This window comes from Antechinus flavipes, chromosome 4 (genome assembly GCF_016432865.1).
Source record: "Antechinus flavipes isolate AdamAnt ecotype Samford, QLD, Australia chromosome 4, AdamAnt_v2, whole genome shotgun sequence".
NCBI lineage: Eukaryota > Metazoa > Chordata > Mammalia > Dasyuromorphia > Dasyuridae > Antechinus > Antechinus flavipes.
The window spans coordinates 333,499,123-333,510,836 of record NC_067401.1 but is presented as its reverse complement, the minus strand read 5'-3'; the positions used below and the strand labels follow the sequence as shown (position 1 = coordinate 333,510,836).

The following is an 11,714-nucleotide window of genomic DNA, read 5'->3' as shown; positions in this document are numbered from 1 at the left end:
CCTGGCCTTGTTCTGTTGGACAATTTCCCATCCATTATTCATTGAGTTCTTATTCTTAAAAAAGCAGGGAATTTCCAAAGATTGCTTACTTTTTCTTTCTTGTCATCCTTTCTCTTGCCTTCAGAGACTTTGCCCCTGCTTTTATGACCTTTTAAATAAAAAATTTTAGACATGAATTTGAGCAGAAAACATTGCCTTTTAAATCATAGCTTCTTTATAAAGATTTAAGTTGAACAGTAATATATTGTTAATTTCCTTTTTGTTTAGCAGTTTACATTTTTGGGAAAATTAAATCATTTTTGAAAAATTTCCCCATTTCCATATTCTACAACTGACCTAATTTTAGTTTTGATATTTTAATTCAAAGATTATACATATAGATATAGATATAGATATGTCTACCTTCCTTTAGTCACAGAAGTACACAGACCACTGTATCTTTTCATTGTCTATTAGACTTTGCTTTTAGGGTCCCAATTATTATTGCCTTTTTTTCTCTTCCAACCCCTCCTAAAAAGTCCCATTCAAGATTCTGAATCCTGAATGCCTATATCACACATTGTTCTCATTTCCATCCCTTGAAATCTTTTTTTTTTTTTTTTAAGGGCAAATACACATGGCCCTCTTTCGTGTAGTGTATCCCTTGATCCTTTCCTTAAGCTGGAATTATTTTTGACCTCTTACATTTTCTTTGAGAACTTTATTTAAATCTTCTCTTTGCTCTTACATCTCCTCATTTCCATTATACTTTATTTTTATAAAGTATACTTTATATATTTTTATACCCATTTTCTCGGTTAATATGTGTCAGAAATCCACTTGAACATGGGTTTTCCTGCTTGTGAAGTTGGCCCTTTGTACTATACTCCCCTGTATCTTGTTGGATAAATTTATGCATATGAACTTCCTCTTCCCAATCACTTCTTATTGTGTTATAAAACTTTTTTTGTTATTATCTTTCTTTCACCCTCTATATCTAGAAAATATCTAAAATCTATGGTAAGACAAGCTAAATGTGAATTGTTGGTTGAAATAAACAAAAGAGGTGTTTGTCTACTGTCTCAGTGTTGCAATGAAACTTGAAAAGCCTAGTTCGTTATCCTGGTAGAGCCATGGGTTCATTTAACTTCATTTTCACTTCAATCTGTAGTTCCCCAGTCAAGCATCTTAACTTTTCTGAATCTCACTTATCTGTAAAGAAAGTATCAATCAGTCAGCAAGCATTTAAAGTGTCTATGGCAGGCACTGTCCTAGGTAATCATAATAAAAGGGAGAAAAAAAGTTCCACTGAAGTGAATACAAATAGATAATAGTAAATGCAAATCATTTTGGAGAATGTGGTAGTAGTTGGGGAAATCAGAAAAGGCCTCCTGATGGATGGCATTTGAGCTGAGTTTTATAGGAAACAAAGTTGTTTTGTTTTGTTTTTAATTAATTTTAGGTTTTTGTTTTGTTGAGGCATTTGGGTGTTAAGTGACTTGCCCAGGGTCACACAGTTAGGGAGTATTAAGTGTTTGAGGTTGTTTTTGAACTGAGATTCTCCTAACTTTAGGGCTGGTACTCTAGTCACCATGCCATTTAGCAGCCCTGAAACTAAGGATTTTAAGAGATGAGAAAAGAGTGCTTTCCAGGCAAGGATGAGCAGTGTTTCTGGAGCTAAGGGATGGAGTATTATATGGGAAGAAAAGCAAAAAGGCTGGCTTGGCTAGTAAAGGAAAGTAATAGGTAATAAGCATGGAAAGGTAGGCTAGAGCCAATACTTACCCTGTCTACGTCACAGAAAGTTATAAGGTGAAAGTGTCATGTGGAAAGGCTTCAGAAAAATATAAAGAGCTATTTAAATGTAAGACATAATTGGGTAGGAAAATGAGAGAGGGAAAGTAAAAGTCAGTGAGTGTGAGAGACAGAGAGAGAGAATATATGAGGATGTTCTTATGGCTCTTTTCTTCTTTAGAAAATACCTTACATTTCTTATGGAGAGAAGTCCTTACAACAGAAGGGATGAAATTCTATTATAATCCATTTACAGGCTGGTAAGGCTATTTTATATTAATAAATGTGCTTCTACTCTTTCTCAGAACCCATACCTCTATGTATATATCCATATATGAAAAGCAAGAGATTTTTTGAGAACCTATCTAAAGAAAAATTCAGGATAGTTATAAAGAATTAGAGTGAGCATAGTTGAGGTTAAGTGTCTCTGTGTTCATTGTGAATCAATTTTTTTTTTTTTTAATTCAGGTATACTTGTATTCTAAAAGGTTTTTGGTAGTCACTGGAAAATATTTAATAATTTAATAACTTAATGACTACTGTTATATTTATTTTGAAGGTCACCTAAAAGAGATGGTGGGTTTTTGGTTTTTTTTTATTTTAACTGTAGGGAAGAAAAATGATAGTTCCCAACACAATTCATTATTTCCTCTTGTGAGATAAGTTGGTGTTATAATTCAGTTGAATTTTGAGGGGGTTTTTTGTTGTTGAATATCATAATCTTCATCTTTAGGTTTTTAGAATTCTTAAGTACTTTCATTTTTTACAAAGTTATATAACCTCAAGAATCTTTCTTTTAATGAATTCTTCTCATATCCTTTTAGAATAGCTACCGATGTGATATTTGTTTGAATTATTTTGACTTTTTTTTGTTTGTTTGTTTGTTTGACCTTTCCTTTAGCATCATCCGGGAATACCCAAATGCTGGGCCACAGTGGCCTGGTGGCATCTTAGCAGATGAGATGGGTTTGGGGAAGACAGTGGAGGTTTTGGCTCTGATTCTTTCACATACGCGACAAGATATCAAACAGGATGTTCTAACACTGCCTGAGGTAGGATGACCATTTAAAGCTCAGGGAATAAAGGACTTATTATGTTCAAGAAAAACAATATGTTCTGAATCCTTGTTTTGACACAAAAATCAATTTTGAATATCCTTTGGAATTGCAGATAGTTAACATAGAAGAATTTGCCCACTGATGGTGACCAATTGAAATATTTTCTCTTTCATAGCCGCTTTGTTAGCAAGAAAAACATTGACTCAGTATTGACAATGATCTGCTACCTGCAAAAATTTTACTGTTTCTCATATTATTTCTAGAAGTCTTCCTCAGAGTACAACATAAATGATTTGAGAAACCAGTAAAGGTACTTAATGATTAGACAAACCAGAGACATAGGAGTAATAGAATCAGGAGTAATAGAATCAGAGTTGAAAGGAGCCTTAAAGATTATATAGTCCAGCCTGTACCTGAACCCCTTATGTTTATCTAGAATACCTTAGTAAACAGTATATTTAAAAGTTAAATTTTTTTAAAGTGGACTGTATAATTCTTAGGTCATTGCCATCTGCCAAAATAGATTTTTCCTTAACCTCTGGAAAATTCCAATTTAGAATTTATGTGCCAAAAAAAAAAAAAAAAACCTCACCCCAATTTGAGATTGGCAAACCCAAGGTTTATATAATGATATCTAAAATTTAAATTCCTTATTATAGCATTTAAAATATTGCACTATCCACAATCCTACTTTTCCGAACTTATTTCGTAAAATCTACACTCAAAGGACTATTGACTTTATGTAAACCATCCTATTACCTGTAGTTTCTCCACTGTCAAAAACTTTCTCTTTCTTCAAGGTCCAGTTCAAGTATCAACTTTTCTTTGAAATCTTTTCTGATTCCTATGGTGGAAAGTAATTACTTTCACTTTAAATTTTTTTAATGCATTGTTTTCTAGATTTCTGTTTTATCCTTCTCACAAAAAACTTTATATGATATTTATTTGTTTACCTCTTAGCCCCTCATTAGATTATAGGCAGCCCCTCATTAGATTATAGGCAGCCTAGTGTAGTAGAAAGAGTATGAGACCTGGAGTCAGGAAGACTTGGTTCAAATTCTGCCGTATACACTTTACTAGTTGTGTGACCCTGAGCAAGTCATTTAACTACTCAGCCTCATTTTGCCCATTTGTAAAATATGGATAATAATAACACCTATTTCACAGGGTTATTGTGTGGCTCAAAATAAAACATTTTAGAGAGGTATGGAAATGTCAGCTATTATTATTACTAGCTTGAAGGCAAGAACTTTTTTTCATGATTTATATACTTTGCACAATGCCTCCCATGTAGTAAGTGATTTGTAAATGTTAATTGATTCTAGATAAAAATTCTAGGTAAACAATTCTAGGTAAAAAAAAACCTATATTCTATACAATGCCTAATACCGTATCCAAAACATTTCTTTTATAAATGGATTTCAAACATCACATGGAGCACCCTGATCAGAGTGTGTGATAGGCTTCATCCACACTCTCTTTACTAAGTAAGCATTTCAAGGCATATTGGGAGTACTATCTTTGTATGTAAAATAATTTTCCTTTAATTTCTTGTAATTAAGTGGACATTGTTGATGATAATTTTTCATTAATATATTAGAAAATATTGGACCATGGTTAGATAGATACAATAAAAAGGACAAATTTTATATAGTTTTAGGAGCTGCATGCCTATCTCTAGCCAAGCCTCATATGAATAGATGTTCTTGATCACTGCTAGAAATGAATGATCTATTTAGGTCTATCATCCCTACTTAGAAAAAACATGACTTAAAAGAATATAGAATTAACCTTTTGTTGATGAAGGGGGCATTTTTACTGTTTTTATTTCAATTTATTATTATCATACCATTATAATAAACTTAACACATGAAATGTATTAAAACAATCATTGCATTATATGAAATAAATTTTTGTATTCATATCATAGGATTAGAACTAAAGGGACCTTGGGGATCTTTGTATTCCATCCCCACTTTACAGAAAACTAGAGTTGTTAAGAAGTAACTTGCGTCAAGGTCACAACAAGTAGTAAGTGCCAGGACCAGAAAGTGAACCCACATCCTCTGACTTTGAAATTAGTGCTTTTCCATCGCATCATGCAAATGTATGAGGCTAATTATTTTTAAATATTTAAAATACATATATGTGTGTATGTGTATATATATATATATATATATATATATATATATATATATATATATATATATATATATATATATAATTGATTTTAAAAAGTCCAATTTGCATGTAAGCCTCTACATTTTACTTTTTTTCATAGCATCCTTCATACATTGTATATTTGCTTATAATCTGATAGCTCCTATCCAAATTTTAAAGCTTAATATTAAGCAATCTGTAATGATGAATCTGAAAGTCTAGTGGGTGACTGTTAAATATCGTTCATATCAGGGAAAACTGGTAAATTACTTCATACCTCCACAACCTGCTGAAGAAAGCAAAAAAGGGAAATCTAAGATGATGGAGTTTCAATCTAAGGAAAGAATACAGTACCCCAGTAAGTATTTATGTCTCTGTTTTAAATACTTATGTTTCTAATTTTTGTCCTAATTCTTGGGAATCTTCCAGTAAAGACATCTTATTGTTGATGATGATTTTCTTGTAGTCTTTCAGAACATTTGTAATTCTTATGAGTCCATATAATTCTTAAGGTTAGTTTGTATCCTCTTTATCCAAAAATAAACTTTTGGCAAAGTTTACTATGTTTGGATTTTTTTATGTTTATTTTTATCGTATTAGAACACTGTATATTTCATATTTAAATGTAAATTAATGTTATGATAATTCATATTAAATATTTTTAGTTTCTCATATGAAGAATCATAGATTGCAACCTCACTAGTTTAGCATGAGTAGCATGTGTCAGTAAAATTTAGTATTATAATGATTAATTCCATACTGTTGACAGCTTACTTTTCTTTACAAATTCTGTATTTTTAGGGATTTATTATATCAACAACCATCTACAAAACATTCAAATAAATAAATTTTAATCATACGTAAAATTAATAAACTTCAAACTATTTACAGGTTATTAAAATGAAGAAAGGCCAGTTAACTTAAATAAATAACATTGGTATCTTAATTCTTGATTTGTTATTTCTTAATGGATTAATTTCTTTCATATTAAATATAATTAAACTACAACCTGAAAATATACAGCTGTTATTTATAACAAAATTATTTCAATTTGCAAAGTCTTCAATGATGATCTTTTTCCTAAAAGGAAATAGATATTTGTGACTCTATGAAAACAAGGCATAGGATTACAACAATGTCAAAAGTCCTGTATTGATGAAAAATAGGAGTTTCAAGCCCTTTCCTGTATTTCTTTTATTTCTTGTTTTATTTCTTGTCTAGTTTGAGTTTTTAAAATAAACGTTGTAATTACTGTATATTTTATTCTGATTTTCTGTCTTTGCTATTTCAGTTTATGTAAGTCTTGTCAAATTCCTTCGTTTTTTGATAACCAAAATTTATTGATTCATTTGATTACCATAATTCATGATATTAATATGCTACAATTTGGTTATTTCTTAATCATAAAATATAAAAGTAATTATTATTTTTCACATTTACTTTAAATAAAATGTTATTTTAGTAGTAGTAGATAAAGTAGGTAAAGCTACTTTAAATAATTTTGCATACTTGTCAGTGAGCATTTCTGCAATAAACCCTTATTTTTCCATGTTGACCCTTTTCCCTTTGAATTTTTTTCATTTATTTAATTGAATCACTGTGTTTTTGTATATGTAGGTTTGCGTGTGATGATATTAGCAGCTGTGAAAGAAATGAATGCAAAGAAAGGAGCTTCCATCATTGCCATCTTCAAATATGTCAGTACCATATATAGGTATGATGTACAGAGGAATCGGCGGCTTCTGAAGAAAAGTTTGGAAAAATTAATTACAGAACGAGTTGTAGAACAAGTCAAAGGTCATGGTTTGGCTGGATCTTTTAAACTGGGGAAGAATTACAAGGAACAGCCGACATGTTTTAGAACTAAAAAACAGGTAAAATAATATTTTTTTTTTTTTAAGGAAAGAATCCATTAACATCTATTTTGTTCTTCAGAATTTTTTGTGCCTCTTCTATGCTCATTGTTCTGGAATAAGTATAGCATCTGCCTTTAGGAACTTTTGATTTGAAGGTGAAAATTTGGCTTATAAAATATTTATGCATACTGTCCAACTCTGATTCAGATTTCCTCTTTTTTAATTAAGTGATTTGTGAATGTTTAATGAAATGACAGTATTTAAAATAACTTCTCTGCTCTGATCATAACATTATTATTAATTTTAGAACCTCTCTTCCTAATTTTCAAATAATAATAAATAATACTTTGTATTTGTATAGTTCTTAAATGCTTTTCTAAAACTTTTGTTTTCATTTCCATATCTCCTATTTTTCATCAATATAGGACTTTTGACATTGTTGTAATCCTATGCCTTGTTTTCATAGAGTCACAAATATCTATTTCCTTTTAGGAAAAAGATCATCATTGAAGACTTTGCAAATTGAAATAATTTTGTTATAAATAACAGCTGTATATTTTCAGGTTGTAGTTTAATTATATTTAATATGAAAGAAATTAATCCATTAAGAAATAACAAATCAAGAAGTTTTGGTTCATAGAATGATGATTCTCAAATATCAGTCCTCTGCTGTGACAGGGCAAGAGATCTTGTAGAAAATCAATCTGTCCTTTTTGTTCTTACTTGCTTTCTGAATGAAAACTTCCTTCAGATCGATGCATTATGAGCCTCTGAACTTTTCCATGAATTTTGGGTCTTCAAAAATAGAAAAAGCAGAAGGGAAAGATAGGTTAACTTTCTTTGTCAAGTAAGATGAGCAGAAGGATTGTACCTATTGCTTTAAACTGCAATTGAAGTATTTCCATCAATAAAGTTGGAAGGAGTTAAGAACTTCCCCCATCTTCTGTTTCTTCTTTCCTTCCCTCCTTTATTTCCTCCTCTTCTCCTTCCTTCTTTCCCTCCTTCCCTTCATTTTCTCCCTCCATTCTTTTCTTCTCTTTCTCCCTTCATTCATTCCTTCTTTTCTTTCTGACATAGATAACAGTACATCCTTATTTATTTTGGAAAACCTGGAGACCATTTAAGGATGCTTTATGGAACACAAGATAAAAACTGTTTTTGATTATTATTACTCAGGGCTAAGGGTCACAGTGTTAAGAAATTGAAATTTTATTTACTTAATTTAAAAAAAGATCTTATATTTTTCAATTTTCCCCCCATTTTAATTAAAATTAGAGTGCCATTAAAAAATTCTTCTCTTTATTAATTTTGCAAAAGGTAACAAAGAGTCCTAGAAAGAGTCAAAATAAACTTTCTGAAGGAAAACCTCAATCAGAGAGCAAGGACACAGTTTCTGAAAATAAAGGGAAAAAATCCCTATCTTTGGATATCACTGAAAATGAACATGATTATTGTGAGGTCAGTAGATACCGTGGCAGACTGAGGAAAAAATCTGACCAACACTCAAATGAAAAACTTCAGCCTAAAGCTGAAGAATTAAATGCTACTGATTTGCAAAGACACTGTCCATCATCCAGTGATCGCCCAAATACCCGTGCTGCTGCCTCTAAAAGTAAATCGGATTCAGAAGAAGAGAACATGAAGGACGAAGTATCTGAATCTGAAGAATTTTTTGGTTGTGAGATATCACATGCCAATTCTATGAGTCCTTTCAATACTTCTGACTATCGTTTTGAGTGTATTTGTGGTGAACTTGGCTTAATGGATTGTAAAGCCCGTGTTCAGTGTCTGAAATGCCACCTGTGGCAACATGCAGAATGTGTGAACTACAAAGAGGAAAACTTGAAAATTAAGCCTTTTTATTGCCCCCATTGCCTAGTTGCAATGAAACCAGTTTCCACAGGAGCAACTTTGATCATCTCTCCAAGTTCTATCTGTCACCAGTGGGTGGATGAAATCAACCGCCATGTGAGGTCATCTTCTCTACAGGTCTTGGTAAGACTTGTCTTTTGAAAAAAATAGAAAATACAATTGTTTTTTTTCCTCTCAGATTTCCTTGAAATCTTCCTTGAAATAGTTTTAGGACCTCCCATATCTTTTGACCACCAAAAAGATTTTATAAATTAGATAATTGTAGAGGAATCTTAAAGCAGAAATTTTAAGGCAAGTGTAAATAAATTCAGAATCCTATATGCCTTGTATTTGTCACAGCAGTCTTTTTTACACCTGATTTACTGTTTATACTCTGTTCTGGGCTTAGAAAGTTAATTAAAATTGAATAGTAAAAAAAAAAAAAGAGGTGAGTTTTAAATGAATAACCAAAGTGCATGGACTTTATAAAAGTTTTACTTTATTTCACTTCTTAGAGCATCTTTTTTACTTCCTGTTTCTCAACTGTGTTCTAGATAAATAAGATTCCAAAATAGCTCATTTCTACAGTTTCTGGGTTTCATATTCTGTAAACAGTATGCAAAAAAATAAAAATGTTGAGTGCAAAGATGCAAAAAACCCAGAAGAGATAGATGAATGCATATATATACATTCAAGAATTCAGAAAGGATCTGGCATGCCATCTTAAGGAAATTTTTGCATTAATTTGGTAAATAAAATTCCTACGTGCAGTAATTCATATTTAGCCAAAAAGAGAAACACAGCATGGTTAGGCATAGTATATTGTGTTTCTTTTGAATATCGGTAAAGGGAAAAAAGTTGAATACTTTGGAAAGTAAACATGTATACATGTGCTATGATAGCTATCAACAAGCAAATATTTTGAAAGATATTTTAAATAAACAAGGAAATCTAAAATCAAACCTCTTTTTTTTTTTAGTCTACTTCAGAATATAGAATCTGCTTATAGTAAGTGTGGGATCAAAAAACACCCAAAGCCAGAATTTAAGGAATGTATTTCCAATTAGTTAATGATTGAGAATTACTGAATTGAGAAGTAACTAAAAATAAAAGTTTTTAGTTTTCCAGCAAAAAACCACTGCAAAACTGAAAAATTAGTATAATAGTCTTTATTTCTAAGTGCTATTACTAATTAATATTTCCATATGCTGGTGGACTTGGAGGCAGAAGGAACCAGAATTTCACTCCTATCTCCTAACTTTTGCTAATTGTATAACAATTGCTAGAAATTGGCTTAATATTGAAACTTAGATTCTTTACCAGTACAATGGAAATAATATCTACATCTAAGTATTTACTTCATAGAATTGTTGTGAGGATTAAATAAGATATACATATTTATATTTACATATATACACACATATATATAATTTTTAAGTGTCATATAAACATCAGATGTTATTGTTTTAGATATTTTATATTCATAAAGTAATTTCCATGGATTCTAAACAGAACAGTTCTTGTGTAGAAGAGATTGTACTTTCTAGTATTAATTATATGACTGCTAATCTTTTAGGTGTTTCTGTTTGATTTCCAGACCTTACCTTACCAGCCTTAGAGCTATCTTTGGATCTCTATAATACTTCTATGAGGTATAATGACATAACTGAACTGAGAGTTCAATAGCCTATTTTACTCTCAATGCTTATGCCCCTTCCTGCATTGTGATACAATATAATCTTAAAGTAGGTGTGATGACGCTTACTGAGCCATATTTATTAGTTGAAAGTTTAAAGATATTTCATTTCTTATGGTTGTTATGATGTTTATTATTATCTAGGTATATCAAGGGGTAAAGAAACATGGCTTCTTACAGCCTCATATGTTGGCGGAACAGGATGTAGTTATCACCACATATGATGTTCTTCGGTCAGAATTGAATTATGTAGATATCCCCCACAGCAACAGTGAGGATGGACGTCGCTTCCGGAATCAGAAGCGCTATATGGCCATACCAAGTCCCTTGGTAGCAGTGGAATGGTGGAGAATTTGTCTGGATGAAGCTCAGATGGTTGAGTGTACTACAGCAAAGGTGAGAAATGGTTGTGGGAAAGCTTTAGATATGCCCAGGGGTGAGGGAGGGGGATTCCTTATTATCTCTGTCACTAGCTTTTAATTTTCTAATGAAAATTCCTCTCAAAATAGGTATCATGCACACCAGAATGTTGTCTCAGTCAGAAATTTGCAGATAACATATTTTATATTTGTTGGTATTTTAGGCAATATGAATGTACATGACTGAAAGGCATTTGTTTATCAGTTCTTACTTGCAAGTTTAAAACTTTGAATCATTTTGTATACAATATCCAATAAATTAGAGTATTCACAATCATGTCTGCTCATTGTGTAAATTCATTTGGTAGAATAGAATGCCATGGACTCAAAATGACTGTTATTTAGCAATTCCAGAGAGACCAAATTGAAGCAGAATTGTCACTTTAAAGGACAATAGGCTGATTTAACCCACTAAAATGAAAAGAAAGAGAGAGAAATGTAAACATAAATATTTATATGATTAACTTACACTGTTTATATTTAAATTATATTTATATTATATCCTAGAATTTTATGACTATAGTATAACCTGAACTGTGAAGCTATTAGGTGATTATACATTTTTAAAAAATCTATTAATTTATATATAGCTTGGTAATAGCAATATACATATAATTTGGAATACAGAAATTCATGGGTTTTTCTAAGAGTACATTTACTTCTGATTTTTGCTTTTTTCAAACAATTTGTTTATTATTCCTGTTTCCTTTCATTAGGCTGCTGAAATGGCTCTGCGCTTGAGTGGAATCAATCGCTGGTGTGTCAGTGGCACTCCAGTACAGAGAGGATTAGAAGGTAAAGTATAATTTGCTTATGTATTGTGTTTCTTCTTTTTAGATTATTGTGCATATTAGTTTGAAAGGATTAACTTATTTGTGGCAGATTTGAATTATATATTATA

At 31.2% G+C, this 11,714-nt stretch overlaps 1 protein-coding gene across 1 annotated transcript in view; it reads left to right on the top strand.

The window, feature by feature from the left end:
• Positions 1–11,714, top strand: part of SHPRH (SNF2 histone linker PHD RING helicase) — a 99,292-nt gene that overhangs the window by 23,345 nt on the left and 64,233 nt on the right. The window contains exons 5-11 of the mRNA XM_051997907.1: positions 1,955–2,033; positions 2,675–2,825; positions 5,244–5,349; positions 6,609–6,865; positions 8,165–8,842; positions 10,539–10,790; positions 11,530–11,608. Coding sequence (XP_051853867.1) covers positions 1,955–2,033; positions 2,675–2,825; positions 5,244–5,349; positions 6,609–6,865; positions 8,165–8,842; positions 10,539–10,790; positions 11,530–11,608 — 1,602 coding nt within the window. The remainder of the gene's footprint in view (positions 1–1,954; positions 2,034–2,674; positions 2,826–5,243; positions 5,350–6,608; positions 6,866–8,164; positions 8,843–10,538; positions 10,791–11,529; positions 11,609–11,714) is intronic.